The sequence below is a fragment of the Sinohyriopsis cumingii genome, chromosome 6 (genome assembly GCF_028554795.1).
Source record: "Sinohyriopsis cumingii isolate HCF-2022 chromosome 6, ASM2855479v2, whole genome shotgun sequence".
Classification (NCBI taxonomy): Eukaryota; Metazoa; Mollusca; class Bivalvia; order Unionida; family Unionidae; genus Sinohyriopsis; species Sinohyriopsis cumingii.
In genome coordinates, this window is record NC_142966.1 from 160091002 (window position 1) to 160105182 (window position 14181).

At 35.1% G+C, this 14181-nt stretch overlaps 1 protein-coding gene across 6 annotated transcripts in view; it reads left to right on the plus strand.

Annotated features, from left to right (window-relative positions):
• LOC149798395 (uncharacterized) overlaps nt 1-6873 on the plus strand; it is a 129767-nt gene extending 122894 nt beyond the window's left edge. For 2 of the 6 annotated variants that reach the window (XM_089963583.1, XM_089963584.1), the window contains 4 exons: nt 437-556; nt 1076-1224; nt 3612-3747; nt 4338-6873. In XM_089963583.1, coding sequence (XP_089819709.1) covers nt 437-556; nt 1076-1224; nt 3612-3747; nt 4338-4409 — 477 coding nt within the window. In that variant the 3' untranslated portion in view covers nt 4410-6873. Of the gene's footprint in view, nt 1-436; nt 557-1075; nt 1225-3611; nt 3748-4337 lie in introns of those variants that run through there. The other 4 variants (XR_016422009.1, XR_016422011.1, XR_016422010.1 and 1 more) reach the window with 4 other exon arrangements.
• Nucleotides 6874-14181: the final 7308 nt, after the last annotated feature.

A 14181-nucleotide genomic window follows, 5' to 3' on the forward strand; every position in this document is an offset into this window, starting at 1 on the left:
CCGTGGAAAATCTTGAAGAATATGTATTTCTTATAACTTGCATGAAAACTATATTTGTTTTATGATGAATCGAGGATTTAAAAGAAATAACAACATACCACGCTGTAGTTGCTTAAAAAGGACAACATACAATATTGTAGTTGTTAACAAATGAAAATACATGGTGATAATATTTTTATTGTCTTTCCTTTACTCTCTGGAAGAAAGATTATATCATTATCCAAGAGAATTTTAATTCTGCTAACGATCAACAATTTCAAATGGGAATTTTTTATATATTATTTCTAATATTAGTGTTATTATTATTATTATTATTATTATTATTTAGGGATTTGTATATTTTGTTTACCGACGTCAATAAAAAACGGTCTAGTTTAGTATTCGTGTTACGCATTTATCTCGTTTAAGGATTTAGCAAAGGTTTCGCTTGTTTTAGATCGGGGTCTACTGGCCAAACAAAGGTGAAGTTCAGCATGGGCCATACTCGGTTAGACTAAAGGCGCAAGAAAAGTGCAAATCTTACATCGAGCGGACACTTTATTTCTCCGTTACTGGGGTACAATGATTACTGAAGTCATATTTCCATTCATGCATTAATATATATATATATATATATATATATATATATATATATATATATATATATATATATATATATATATATATATAGACAGATGTGTAGACAGACATTAAATCACTTATATATATATATATATATATATATATATATATATATATATATATAGAGAGAGAGAGAGAGAGAGAGAGAGAGAGAGAGAGAGAGAGAGAGAGACAGGTACATTATTGTATGTCTTAAAATTTAATAATAAGCAACGGTTGGATTTAACTATCTTATCAATAATACACTTTGAATGTAAATTCAAAGTACAATTAAATTACGTTTAATTATCTGTTCCATACAAATTAACCTGCCATACATTAAAGTTAAGATTATTAAACAACTTGAGTTGAATCCTATCTACATTGAAAAGACATATCAGAGAAAAATTCCAACATATGTGTATTCAAATGTAATATTTCACATGAAACTTACAATCCTCGATTAAATTTATAGGAAGAACATGAACGATACATTAAACAATTCCAATTTACCAACTGGTCCGATAATACTGACGTACCAGGGACCTCTGCCTCATTTCTAGAACTTTTTGATGCCGTTGAGTCCGGGCATAATGAAGGAAAACCAGTCGTTGTGCACTGTTTGTAAGTTCTCAAGTGACTGTACCAAAACATGACCTAAGTTTAAATATTGTAGTATTTTGTTGCTTGCAAGTTCTAAGTCATGAATGAGAATTCACGTTTATATATACATTAGTAATAGTAGGGTCCACACTTAGTTAACCGTATTTATACCTGTTCTACAAACAACAGGGCATAATGATTGCACCACTGTGTGATACAAATACTAGTCATCATATGTCGCTCCCGAGTTCGAGATTTTTTATTGCTAATCAGGGTAACGTCTTCTACCTCCGCGTGTGAGAATACACGTGGGTGACAAACACGAGTCTGATGCGGAGTCAAGACCGCAGTTTCATTGATCGCATGTGGATTCCACGCTGGTAGCTATGTCTCAAAACCTAGTTCTACTATCGATTGCTTGTCTGTTGCATATAATCATATAACTCCCATAGAAGAATTAAAAATCCCCCCTAAACGTTTCCCCAGAGTAAAACGTAGCGACTGTCAATGTAAAAGCAACAGTGACTACGAGTGCAGGTGTGCGATTACGTATGTGATATCCATAATTATATTTGTCTTTGTTCTAATAGAGAGACATTATACTAATATAATTATTGCACTTGGAAAACAATTGGTCATGGATAACAGCTCTTACGTGGATTGGTGTTTACATCGACAATAAATAACGGGTATGGTAAAGACGGATAAAGACAGTTGGACGCCAGGGAAGATTCCCACCAAGGGCAAATCAATTAGCAAATGCATTTATTTGGCAGTATAATATAGTAACAGCATCCGCACAAGATCCTCATCAGGTATACAAATGACGTACAGCACCACAGAAAAGAGACAGCTTTGTCAAGGGAAGATACGTTGTTGCTGAGCGGCACTTTTACGTGTGGATGAAATAAATATTTATGATCGTTCACCGTTACAGCAATTACCATCGAAGAAAATTTCCTTGTGCACACTGCATGGATGTATTTAGCACACAATAGACGCAAAGATATGGTTTGATGCGGGGGAGTCAGCAAATAGCCACAGCGTACTATCATAGCAGCACCCGACAAGAACGTTTTGAAATTTACCCAGATTTAACGAAAGATAAATGTTCCGTATTGTATTTAAGCGGCAGTTTGAGTGTTCGATGGCTCTTGTTTAAGGATTTGCTTTCCCATCCTTGGCGTCCTCAACCAAAGGTTTCAATAGCTAAAGGTTTTTCAGGGAAACAAACATGAAACAAATTGCTGAACATGTCCTGTGTGGGATTTGTTACACAGCTGTACGATGCGACATGTAACGAAGCCGCTGCATGGAATCGGTTGAGGTATTTTTTTTTTAAATCGATGAATCGAAGAAAGTGATTCTACAACAACGCTCCACCCCCGCATGTATGATTATGACCTGCATAGGTATTAGAGAGTTTTTTATTACTTTGACTCATTGTTCGATTTGTGAGGAACCCTTTGACACCTGCGAAACTCGAGTTCGCGATCACCGTCACATAACCATTTAGTACAGAGAAGCCACATAAGCTGATGAAACCTGCAACTTCGAATTTACTGCAGCAGGACACGAATTATAGTTGTACTTCATATCTTGCGCATATATATGGTCATTTGATCGCGCAAGCACTTGCAGCTGCATAGGACATGCCATTAAGGTTTGGACAGCTGCAGTTCATTGTGTCTCTGCCGTGTCTCAGATCCAGGCTGAATAAAGTAGTTAGCAATATTAGTACTCAGTAGATAATCTAAAACAACTGGTTAAATACTACTTGTGCTGATGCTGTCATGATCATCTCTCGGTAATCTTTCAACCAGTAGGTGGATGGCTGTTTTTGACTTTCTGCTATCCATCAAACCAATCATCAATCGTTCTTTCTGTCTCTCTCTGTGATTTTCTTTATGTCTCTCTCTCTCTATCTCTCTCTCTCTCATTCTCTTTCTCTCTCTCATTTTCTCTCTATATATAACCATCAATCCTCCTCTCTGTCTGTCTGTCTGTCTGTCTCTTTCTCTCTCTCTCTCTATATATATTATTTTAAATGGATTAATGGGTAGTCACTAACGTAGGTAGAGTAGGTAGAGTAATACATTTATCATATGGATTGTTTTAAATCTTGAATTTTAAAAACAAGGAAGATTGCAACCGTTTTGTTCATACATCACCTGATATGGTTAACCGTGGTGCGCTTCACACAATAAACGTACCTCGAAATACTATATATGAGACCAGTTAATACTAGATTAGTCAGTGAAAACAGTGCTCATATGCAGCTTGTTAATATGTCTTTCCTTAAATATTAACCAATAGTTTTGTCAAAGTATAATCATTCATAAACGGATATTTTATATATATTCATGATGAATAAATAATAAAACTAATCCGTTTTATGCCTAACTCAGGAATGGCGCGGAGAGGAGTGGATTATACTGTGTGATGTCCACAGCGATAGAGAGGCTTAAGGTTGACAGAGACGTAGCTATTGCACAGACCATCAAAACAATGCGTGCAATTCGTCAGCAGGTCATACCCAACTATGTAAGTGTGTTCATCCGTCATGTGTCTGCATGTCCAATACCGTTCTTGGTCTCTCCTATTTGAATGATATACTTGATCTAGCATGGATTTCACTATCGTATATGAAATCTAAAGCTGACTCGACAAAATCACTAGTGATACATAAACTGGAGTTCAGTACAATGTAATGAGACTTGATGCTGAGCAAATCAATCAGGCTATTCACAAGAAAGGTCCAATGATATAACAATAAGCTTAGTGCAATATAATATTACTGTGATAATTCAAGTCTTGATTTAGACGTTTTACAAACAAAATGTTCCATCCCTGAATTATCGGATACTATATATACAAAACTTTAGTAAAAATTTCCTAAATTGACCCAAGCGCTGCTTACTTGTTTTTACAAAATATATTTCCAAGTGTTGAATGTCTACCTCTGATGAAAAGAGAATGATTATCGAACAGAGACAGATAATGTATTATTGCCTTATATATTAAAAAGAACGTCTTTTGAGTGATACTTTTAATTGTCAACGTAATGTTGCTGTACTTAAATTATGATTACTGCACTATGGTGGTATATAAATCTTTTTTTTACACTTTTTCAGGAACAGTACAAGTTTTGTCATGAATGCATACTACAATACATGAAGACTTTTGAAACCTATTTAAACTGTTAGTAAAAGGGCTTGTTATCTTCATGTCATTTCCGGAGCTATCTGTGAAAAACTGAGAGCAGTGAGAACATGAATAAACTTCTGTCAATATTATTTTATATTTCTCCCAAATGCTTATAAAATAATGTCGTCCTTTATATATATATGTTTAATGCTAGTTTTAGATCCCAAATGACTTCAATTATTTAATTAAACTATGATGCTTTCTTTTCATTCTCTCAATAATGATTATGTACGCTAATGGTCATAATTGCTTTTAATGTAGAAAATGAAAATTAATTGCAGCCTTTTGGTTACAGATTTGGCATACGAAACTTTCAGAAAAAGTAATTAATGTATATCATATGTATATAAAACACTTTAAACTCTTTTACTGTAAATAAAAGAAACTTTAAATACGAATACTTATTCATAGCATGTCTAAACCGTGAACTAAAACACATGACGAGCTATATCATCATCAGGAATAAGAATTTTTACAAATATTAGTGAAAAGAATTCGGCATGGGCATATTAAGTCATTTAAGAACACATATTATTATTTTAGATTACATTGAGTGTTACTCAAAATAGTTTCCCGTGACTTTGAAAAAATGCATATTGTTGGACATACTTGATATAATATTTAATATAAGGTTATCCGAATTGTTTACTTGTATTTCTTGGAATGTTATATTTAGTATGCATGTTAAAGTTACAATTCCAGTGTAATAGTTCAAGTTATGTATTTGTATATATTCTTAAACAAAACAGTTTTTGATATTTTAAGTATATTGTTTATTTTAGATTTAAATGTTCCCTTGGACCTGTACATTAATGGGTTTTGTATGTGAATCGATGTAGATCATTTACAATACATGCTTGGCATGAGGATCTATCACTCTCATTCAGGTTGGAAACTGATGAACTAACCAATACACACAAGAACTACCATTTAAATATGTTTATCGTGCATATAATTAAAAATATGGAGAAGATATACATATCGGTTTCATCTGTCTAAGTGGCATATATCAAAATAACTTATTTTAAATTTCTAAATTTGTTTCCTGGTTGACTGAAGGAGTTAAGCAGATCTCGGAATATAAAGACTCTTTCCTGGCCTAATATGGTATATAAGTGAATTATCCGTAGTGACTATTTCAATCATTCTTCTTCGCCACAGCGTTTCTGCACTATATTGTAATACTGTAAGAATCTATGTATGACAGAGTCATCTTAAAAATATAAACTTTAGCATTCTTAATAATGCTTTATAGTTAGCTATGTTATCATTGTTACTATGGTAAAAGCTCTGGCAGTTAACTAGAACTATATTGGTCGCTACCGAACCGGCAGAAAAAACGTTAACTGACTCCATATGAATCCTAGGTGTAGGCTATGATATTAGATGCGGACGAGGGGGTTCCCTGCTTAGTATCATGATACACAAGTAAATGCTGCGAAACAGCCGGGTTATTTTTAAGGCGTACAAAGTTCTTCAATTCCAATAAGTGGAAGCATGTGCGGTTTGTATGCCAAGGTAATGAATACATTACTTTAATTTTTAAAAAAATATGTATATTAGTGTTACATTCTATGGGAAATGAATCAGTGGTACGATCTGTAAAGGGGTGGGGATAATTTGTGTGTCCATCACAACAATGTGGATGTTTGCATTTCTTTCAATATCATTAGTTGCCTTACAAAGAATTATAACACAATGAATTATTTCTAGAGTAATTTAGGGCAGGCACAAAGTAAAACTTGATGTAATATTTGAGAATTAAGCCTCGCACAGAAGCTAATTACTTTCTGGTCCATTTGCCACAATGTTTCACATCCATGTGAGATTGAATTTTAGGTTCAAATAGAGCATCTATTGACCATGATTTTGACAACGAGGATCCAGCTGTACAGTTATATTTGCACTACACGCACAGTTTACAACGTTTTGACATGTATACAAATTAATCGTATGGGGAGATTTTGGTTTTGGTCGCATTAATTGACTTGTTGCTTATTATTTACACTTTCTTCCTGAATATAACAAGAGTGAGTTGCAGAGCGGAAAGTTGTTTTCCCTACTTCTAAATTCACTACGTTATTGCACATATTGCATTATTATGCCACTAATATTTGTTGTATCACATCGCTACAAATTCACTTTTCTCATTTTACAGCAGATTTCTGCCACATCCTTCCTGTATGTGCTAGTATCAATTGACCTGACATGAAATTTAAGAATGTTACCTTTTTTCTCAGATAGAATCGAAATTGTATCATATGTTATGTTACACTGTGCTTTTTAAATGGCTTACTTTCTAATCTTATTTACAGTTCTCTAGTCACAGGTGTTAGTTGGAATGTATCGGTTACCTCCCCTAGACCATCGGACTCAAGTGCAAACTGGCACATGCATTATGTTATGTTCAAATTACAATTAGAAACTGTAAAGTATCTCTCAGAATAAATGATCTTTCTTGCATTGTCTTGTTACCTGTATTTTGTATGAGTTTATCTTATTTTTCATAGTAAGTTTGGTACCTTTTGTTGTTGTTGCTGCTTTTCCCCCTTTGACTTACATTAGTATTTCTAAATGAATGCACACCAGTTTATAATTCTTAATTATTTTTTAGTTTTAAGAATATATATTGCACGAAATATTTTCTCTGAATATCAAGTTCTGAACCGGGTGTGTGTGCTGTTTTCAAAATGATAGTACATTCCCTCCAAAGTACTGTATACTGTGTTTTTGTGACATCCTTTTCATCACTCTTCTCATGTGTTAAACCCCTGATATTATAAATATTCTTGGATTGAAATGAAAGTTTCTCATCTTAAAAATATTGTTGTTTTTACTCTATATTTTGTGTCATCCTGACATTGTAATTACACTGCAATTTATTAGTTTAGTTTCAAAGCGTGAGAGCATTATTTATTATGCAATATTAGTGTTATGGTTTATACTATTTCTGGCAGATATCTGTGTTGAAATTCAAGATAGCGTTCAATATCAAAAGTGTGTTACGAAGAAGGAAGTATCAGTTAATCAATTAATCAGTTATTTCCAACTGTGACGACGCCGGCTCTTTCTTTGTGTTGGAAACAGCTAGAACTGTTACAGACACAGTTTAGATATACATAACACATCCCCACACAGAGAAAAAGAAAGATTTATTGAACAAAATAATCTTTGACATATTACTCAAACATACAAATGAGAATATAAATATATTAAAGAACTCAAGAAGGTATCATGTGCATTGCAAAAATATAAGAAATAAAGCAATAAATAACTTATATTCACTCTTAAATGCATGTGCAATTATCATTTCCCGTGTTGCGCTTTATATTAATGTTCTATTCCTTTATCAGCAAAGGCCATCTCAACGACTTTTGCTTACTTTTTCATTTATTTTCCTGATTAAAGTAAAGAGGTCATGATCAATAAATAGAATAATCAGAGAAGGAGCAGAATTACGATACACTTCAGTGTGTTCCAAAGCCCATATTAAAACAAAACTCCTTCTCAATCGTGGAACACGTTCTCTTTTGCTTGGTTAATTTTTTATTGAAATATAGCAGAGTTGACGATCCACACCAGTGTTTGTCCTGTTGAATTAATACTCCACCAATCCCCACTTATCTCCACAGACACTTAAAGTGATTGATTGAAATCTGGGGCTGAAATACTGGGTATATTCTTACGGATGACCTTTCATTTATCAAAATTTTGTGATATTTATCAATGTCTAATGAGAACTTCTCAACTGCCCCACCCCTGTTTTACAGGATGATATGCTGAATATTTAAATTATTCGATGCCAAATGCATATATAACATGTTGTTAAGTTTCAGATATAGCATTTGACCCTTGATCCGATTGGACAGATATGGGAAGGTCAAAAAGTGTAAAGCAACTTTATCAAAGATTTTGCTGTAGTTTAAGTCTTTATATTCCTTAAAGTAGTTGCCACTGGCAATCTTGTCAACGCACATATTTAGGTCAACAAATATGTTTTGCTGAACTAGGTGGTAGGTAAGGTAAGGGACCGACACAGTCTGCCTGCCTTTGCTCTGCTAAATGGTTCATCAAATGCAGGAATTGGTTGCAACTAAGATGTAGGCGCTTTCAGATTAGTATGTCAAGATCTACAGTATATAGACATATCACTTTAAATTTTGGGCTAATAATTATCAAAAAAAAAAGATCTTGTTAAAAGTCTGATTAACAATTAAATGACCAGCCAAACGAGTTTCATTGGCCAGCTAAACATTCCCTGTCTATCTTTCTTAAGAACAATTTGATAGCTGACAACTCATCACCAAAATAACAAACTGATTCTAGTGTGATTTTAGTTTCGCTAACAGCCCTTTGAAATAAACAGGAGATCTCAGGATCTTGTTCCTTTTCGACAACAGGTGATTATCTATTGTTACCCTTATTAGAATTGAGAGAATGATTAGGACAAAGATGATTACTAAGATCAATACCTTTTGATTGATCAATACCAGAAATAAAAGTGACCTCATCAAAAGACTGACCATTAAACGTGTCAACTACAAGAATAATTTTCTGAACAGCGTCGTTCTTAAGAGCTCCTTTTCCCGTAACTCTGGTAACTGCACAAACAGTGTATCAATCGGGAATATCTTTTCAATAGGGTTGACCTTTAACTCCAAACATGACTTGTCACTTACAAGAGGATTAACCACTACCTTTTTCTCCAGCTAAGTCATTGCCTATCAATAAATGACACCCTCTATTGACAAATAATTCACAGCTTCAGTAGCGACAGGTTCTGAAACTAAGTCTGAGGATAAATGAACATTATGGAGTGGCATTTGAATAAAGTTTCTTTACTCTCTGAATAAAAACACTTTCATTGGAAAAAGACTTCTCAGATAAATGCAAAGTATGTGATAATAAAATAGTCTCAGAAGTTCTTTTATTCCTTAATATTTTAATAGGGATAGGCAGAATAAACAATCAATGATATATAACCTTTCGACAAGAATGGTTCAGAAGTCTCCATCATTATATCAGATTGTAGTTTGTTGGGCCCAATAAAGGATTTGTTTCCAATACATGACAACGACCTGGACCTCTGAGAAACAAGAACGTCTGGAACATCTCTGTCTTTATTCTATTGCTTAATTATTTTTACTTTTATCAGTTAGAAATAACGTGCCCTATTTATTGCAATGGGTGAATGTAGGAAGACATAACGATATATGATAAGTCTTATCAGAAATTTGTTTCTTATAAGTTGTGCCAGGTTGGGATTTGTAAGTATTCTCACGAGACTTTATGAGTCAATGAATAGTCATTATCTGTACAAGCAGCGTTTTCCAAAGTGTGTTAATCAAAGTAAGTTTTAACGTAAAAATGGACGCAGAACAATTCGACTAAAATAAGTTTGTTATAATCTTTTTCAGTTTGTTTAGATGCTCACCACCTGTCCAAATAGTTGTTCTTTTTCTCTAGCAAACTGGACATGGTTTTAGCTGTCGATATGTTTCAGGTACTAGCTCATAAATCTTCAAGTTACATTCCGCGTCTAAATGATAATCAGCACTTGCTTTTGCTAACAGTGAAGTGCAAAATTCACGAACTGTACCAATAACTACACCATATAGTAACAAAGACAAATAGTCTCTTGGGCATTTCAAATTTTAAATTATTTTCTTTCAAAATGCGGAAACGTTTTGTCTATATAGACCCTTCTAAATATTATCTCATGAATATTAATGCCTAACTCAAAATGATGCTAAGTGAGCATAGCTGCCTTAGCTTCTACAGCGTTTATAGTGATATGATGGCTGGCTACTTACTACAGCGACAATAATTTGGATTTAGCGTCGCCACTTACCTTTTCATTTGTTGAAGCTTATATCAAGGTATATAATATGTCACATGGTGAGATAAATGAACAAGGGATTCAAGTATTTCAGTCAAGGATTCATCCAAGACATAAAAGGTAAGTGGTGATTTCCTTATCATCCAGATCATGTTAGAAATAATTGTTTCACTGATAAGTTCGCTTTGCGCTCTTTTTCCTTCCCTCTGTTAAAGCTATTAGCACTCCTTCCCTAATCAAAATGTGATGTGATGAGAGAATTCCTACATCAGTTCATATATCTTCCTTCCTGACCAATCTGTTCAAGATTGTATCTCTCCACAGGGTATAATTTTCCCCAAAGATTAATGCCAGTTTACCATAATCCAAATAAATTGATCAAGTTTCAGATCTCCAACAAGATCAAGGCTAGAATATGTATGGCATTGCTGACTTATACCTGTTCAGCAGGTCTCAGTTTTATGATACCGAATTTACCATAATAAATTGTAAATTAGTTCAAATAAAAATTTATAGGCAAAATGCGCGTAGAGTAACTATTATTATTATTATTATTATTATCATGCGCAAAATGCGCGTAGAGTAACTATTATTATTATTATTATTATTATTATTGTTATTGTTATAGTGAGACTTGTTGATAACGGATCTGATGTGCCAGGCAAGTTTAGTAGATCTCACAGGAAAAATGAAGCAATTGATTGTAATGTTTTAGCGTGAATCATGTCTAATGAAGTATGTAGTTTGAATCTTAACATTTACAAGCTAATTGTTTAAAAATACATCTAAACATTTCCATTTCATATGATTACATTTTAATCATTGCCATTCGTATTTAAAGACATATCCGAGGCTACATCAACATCTGCATTCTGCACATGGCCTATAGGACTAGCAGGGATGTGTGGACATATTGTTAGTATACTCTATGAGCTAGCCAAATACAAACTGCTAGGAGAAAGAGCACCTCTGGAAGATATAGCACAAACATACCAGCCTCAAACCTGGCACGCCCAAGAGGATAAAAAGGTTAAGGAAAAGCAGTGCAAAATATTGAAATTAGAGAATATGTTAATACAGCTGACTTGGTCAGCCGTGATACGACACCTCATAAAATAAAATCTGCACTCTTCAACACTCTTCGTGGGGATAATGTGGACTGAGAACACAACAGCCTGACAGTTCCATGTTAATCTTACAAGAGTTGGAATTACCTTCAGCCACATTGGTACAGTCGAAATTTGGTTTAGTACCGTGTGGTTATGTCCTCAGCTACCAACACAAGCTAGAGACTCACTGTATTATAAATATGCATGATGATACATCATTTCCAGACCTGACCTGCTCTAATTACATGACGAATCATCATCAAAAACCATTAACGAATCCGCAAAGTATAAAATTAGAGGGTTTAAGAATGATCATGGGCGAAATAAAGAAGTTGGAAGAGCAAACAAGGCTCCAAAGCCAGAGTTCATTTTGGCACAGAATCAGAGGAAATAGAATTGAAGCATCAAAAGTAGGAGAAATTTACAGACACCTCAAGGATCCCACCATCTTAGCTAGAATATTAAAATAAGCAAAAAATATTACAACTGTAGCTATGCGCCAGTGGTTGACAACATAATCTGAATCAGCTAAAGCCTATGCAATACACAAAGAAAACTAAATTAACCTCTATCATTGTGTAGTGATTGTAAATGTATGGAGCCCATGATTTGCTGCAAGTCCGGAAAGTAAAGCATACAATCCGAAAAATATCCAATCTTTTGGTTTATTTGAAATCAAGTATCCTCAAATCGGGAGTGTCCTAGAGGTAAAATATTTGGAAAAAGAACAAAATGGAGTTCTGAAACGGAACAAATAACGTAGGTACTATTACCAAAATTTTGATATAGCTTGCAGTTACAGGATCACATGGCGTGCTCTTATGATCTGGTGTCAAAATGACCAGTATATAGACACAATATATTTGAATCAGGCAGTTTGACAACATGTAAAATTAAAGGAAGATTACTTCTATTTCAATTACAATGAACTTAATTTGTAGCTTCAGATACGATTACCAAGTACTTGCGATTTTAATGTGGGTTAGGCACCAAATATATATGTCCTTAGTTTATTTTATGGCTAAAAGCTGTAAACACGACCTTTCTGCATTATACTTAGAATAGTGGTATTGTGGATAAGAGAAGTGATTCGAGTGGGAACAACTCGTATCTCTGTCAAAAAATGTTCTTTGTTGCAATATGATCACGCTGCGTGTCAGTTTACTGTATTAATATGTTACATCTGTAATATATACACCGCACGATTTGGAGCAATGGGATTAGGGATGTACTGGTGCATCTCTTATAATTATGGTGTGAATATTCAATCAGCTCAGGGACACATTAGACAGACCTTTCATAAAAAACACACACAACACCTAAAAAGAACTAAGTATAAATAGACGTGATAGAAAATATCATTCACAAGTAGATGATTAACAATATGAATATGGAATAGGGGATTGATATATAAGAACAGAAGGGATGAACGTAAATCTGTTTATTACAGTGTTGAAACAATGTACTAGATATGGAACCTCATTAAGACACGTCATCAAAGAAGTAGTAGTTTTTGTGGCAAAGTAAAATGTTCGTAGGATGCTGCCAAAACTTTTGAAATTATTAATATAAAATTTAAGTGGATAAATGAATATGTTGGTATACGTTATGGCTGAATGGTGGTGCAGCTGAGACTCATGCTACAGTAGACCTTTTTCATGTTTCATGTTTGATGGCGTGTGGAAACAAATGAAACACATTCAAATGCCACTTAAGTGACTGGGTGACAGGGCAAGAGGGGACCTGTTCTTTATCTGCAGATTGGTGGCCACATATTATCTATGGTAAATATTAGGGAAGGCTGTGTGGCATATATTTTCTGGAAAAATAATTTCGCTTCTAAATTTCATTTAACTGGTCCATCATTATCAGAAAAAAACATGCAATATATACCATGATAGTTAAAATTGTTCTACTGCATCTGAAGAAAAAAAAATTTCAAACCAAGTTTTGACAGATGAAATAGGAAACTTATGATTACTCTTCGTAGAGCATCATATCAAATACGGAAACAAATTAAAACTAAACTTTGTGGTCCAAGGTTGGCATTGCCCGGGGAGGGAGTGGAGACAAGCGCCCCAATCCTCCAAAAATGCCCCATACAGCTTGCGTCTCTGATTGCCTCTGTCAATTACAATCCAGCTCCTGGCCTTCGCGAGTGGCTTAGATCTGAAGTCCGACAGACCATGTTTGCCACTAACAGGAGAAGGGGTGAAGGCGGGCTACTGGCGCCTTAAAACCAGTAGCTTCGGGTAGATGGGACTCGTAAACCTTGGGTGGTGGCTCATCTAGGAGAAGGAAAACTCCGATTTCAAGCCTCTGCTGCCTTGTGGCTATATCCACTCATGGGAAAGGCTAAGGGAGTAAATCCCGACAGAAAATCCGGAGATGGAGTCCCTAAGGCGGTCTGATATTGACTTCAACGTCATTCCGGCAACTCCTGCGACGCCGTTGGTGCCAAGCTGTATCGGCATTCGCCGTTCCCTTGGGCCAACCAGCTGTGTGGAGAGGGGCGAACTGCTGCATGGACAACAGCTGATTCTCCATACCACCCTGCCCAGGCTTCATATCTCCACTGGAGAGGACACTCCAGCGTCGTCGTACGGCGTCGGCACAACACGATAAATAGCGTTTACCGGTTCTAAGTCAAAACTCGATTGGTGTAGAGATTGTTGCCAGGGGTTACTTCTGACGGTGGGAGAGTTCACCAGGTCTCACTGGACAGCTACCGCCCGCCTCAAGCTGGGCAGCCCCCAGTCAGTAAGGTGCTGCCCGCCATGGCCTACCTGCTTCACTGGGTGCGTGGAGCTTAGATAACCATCT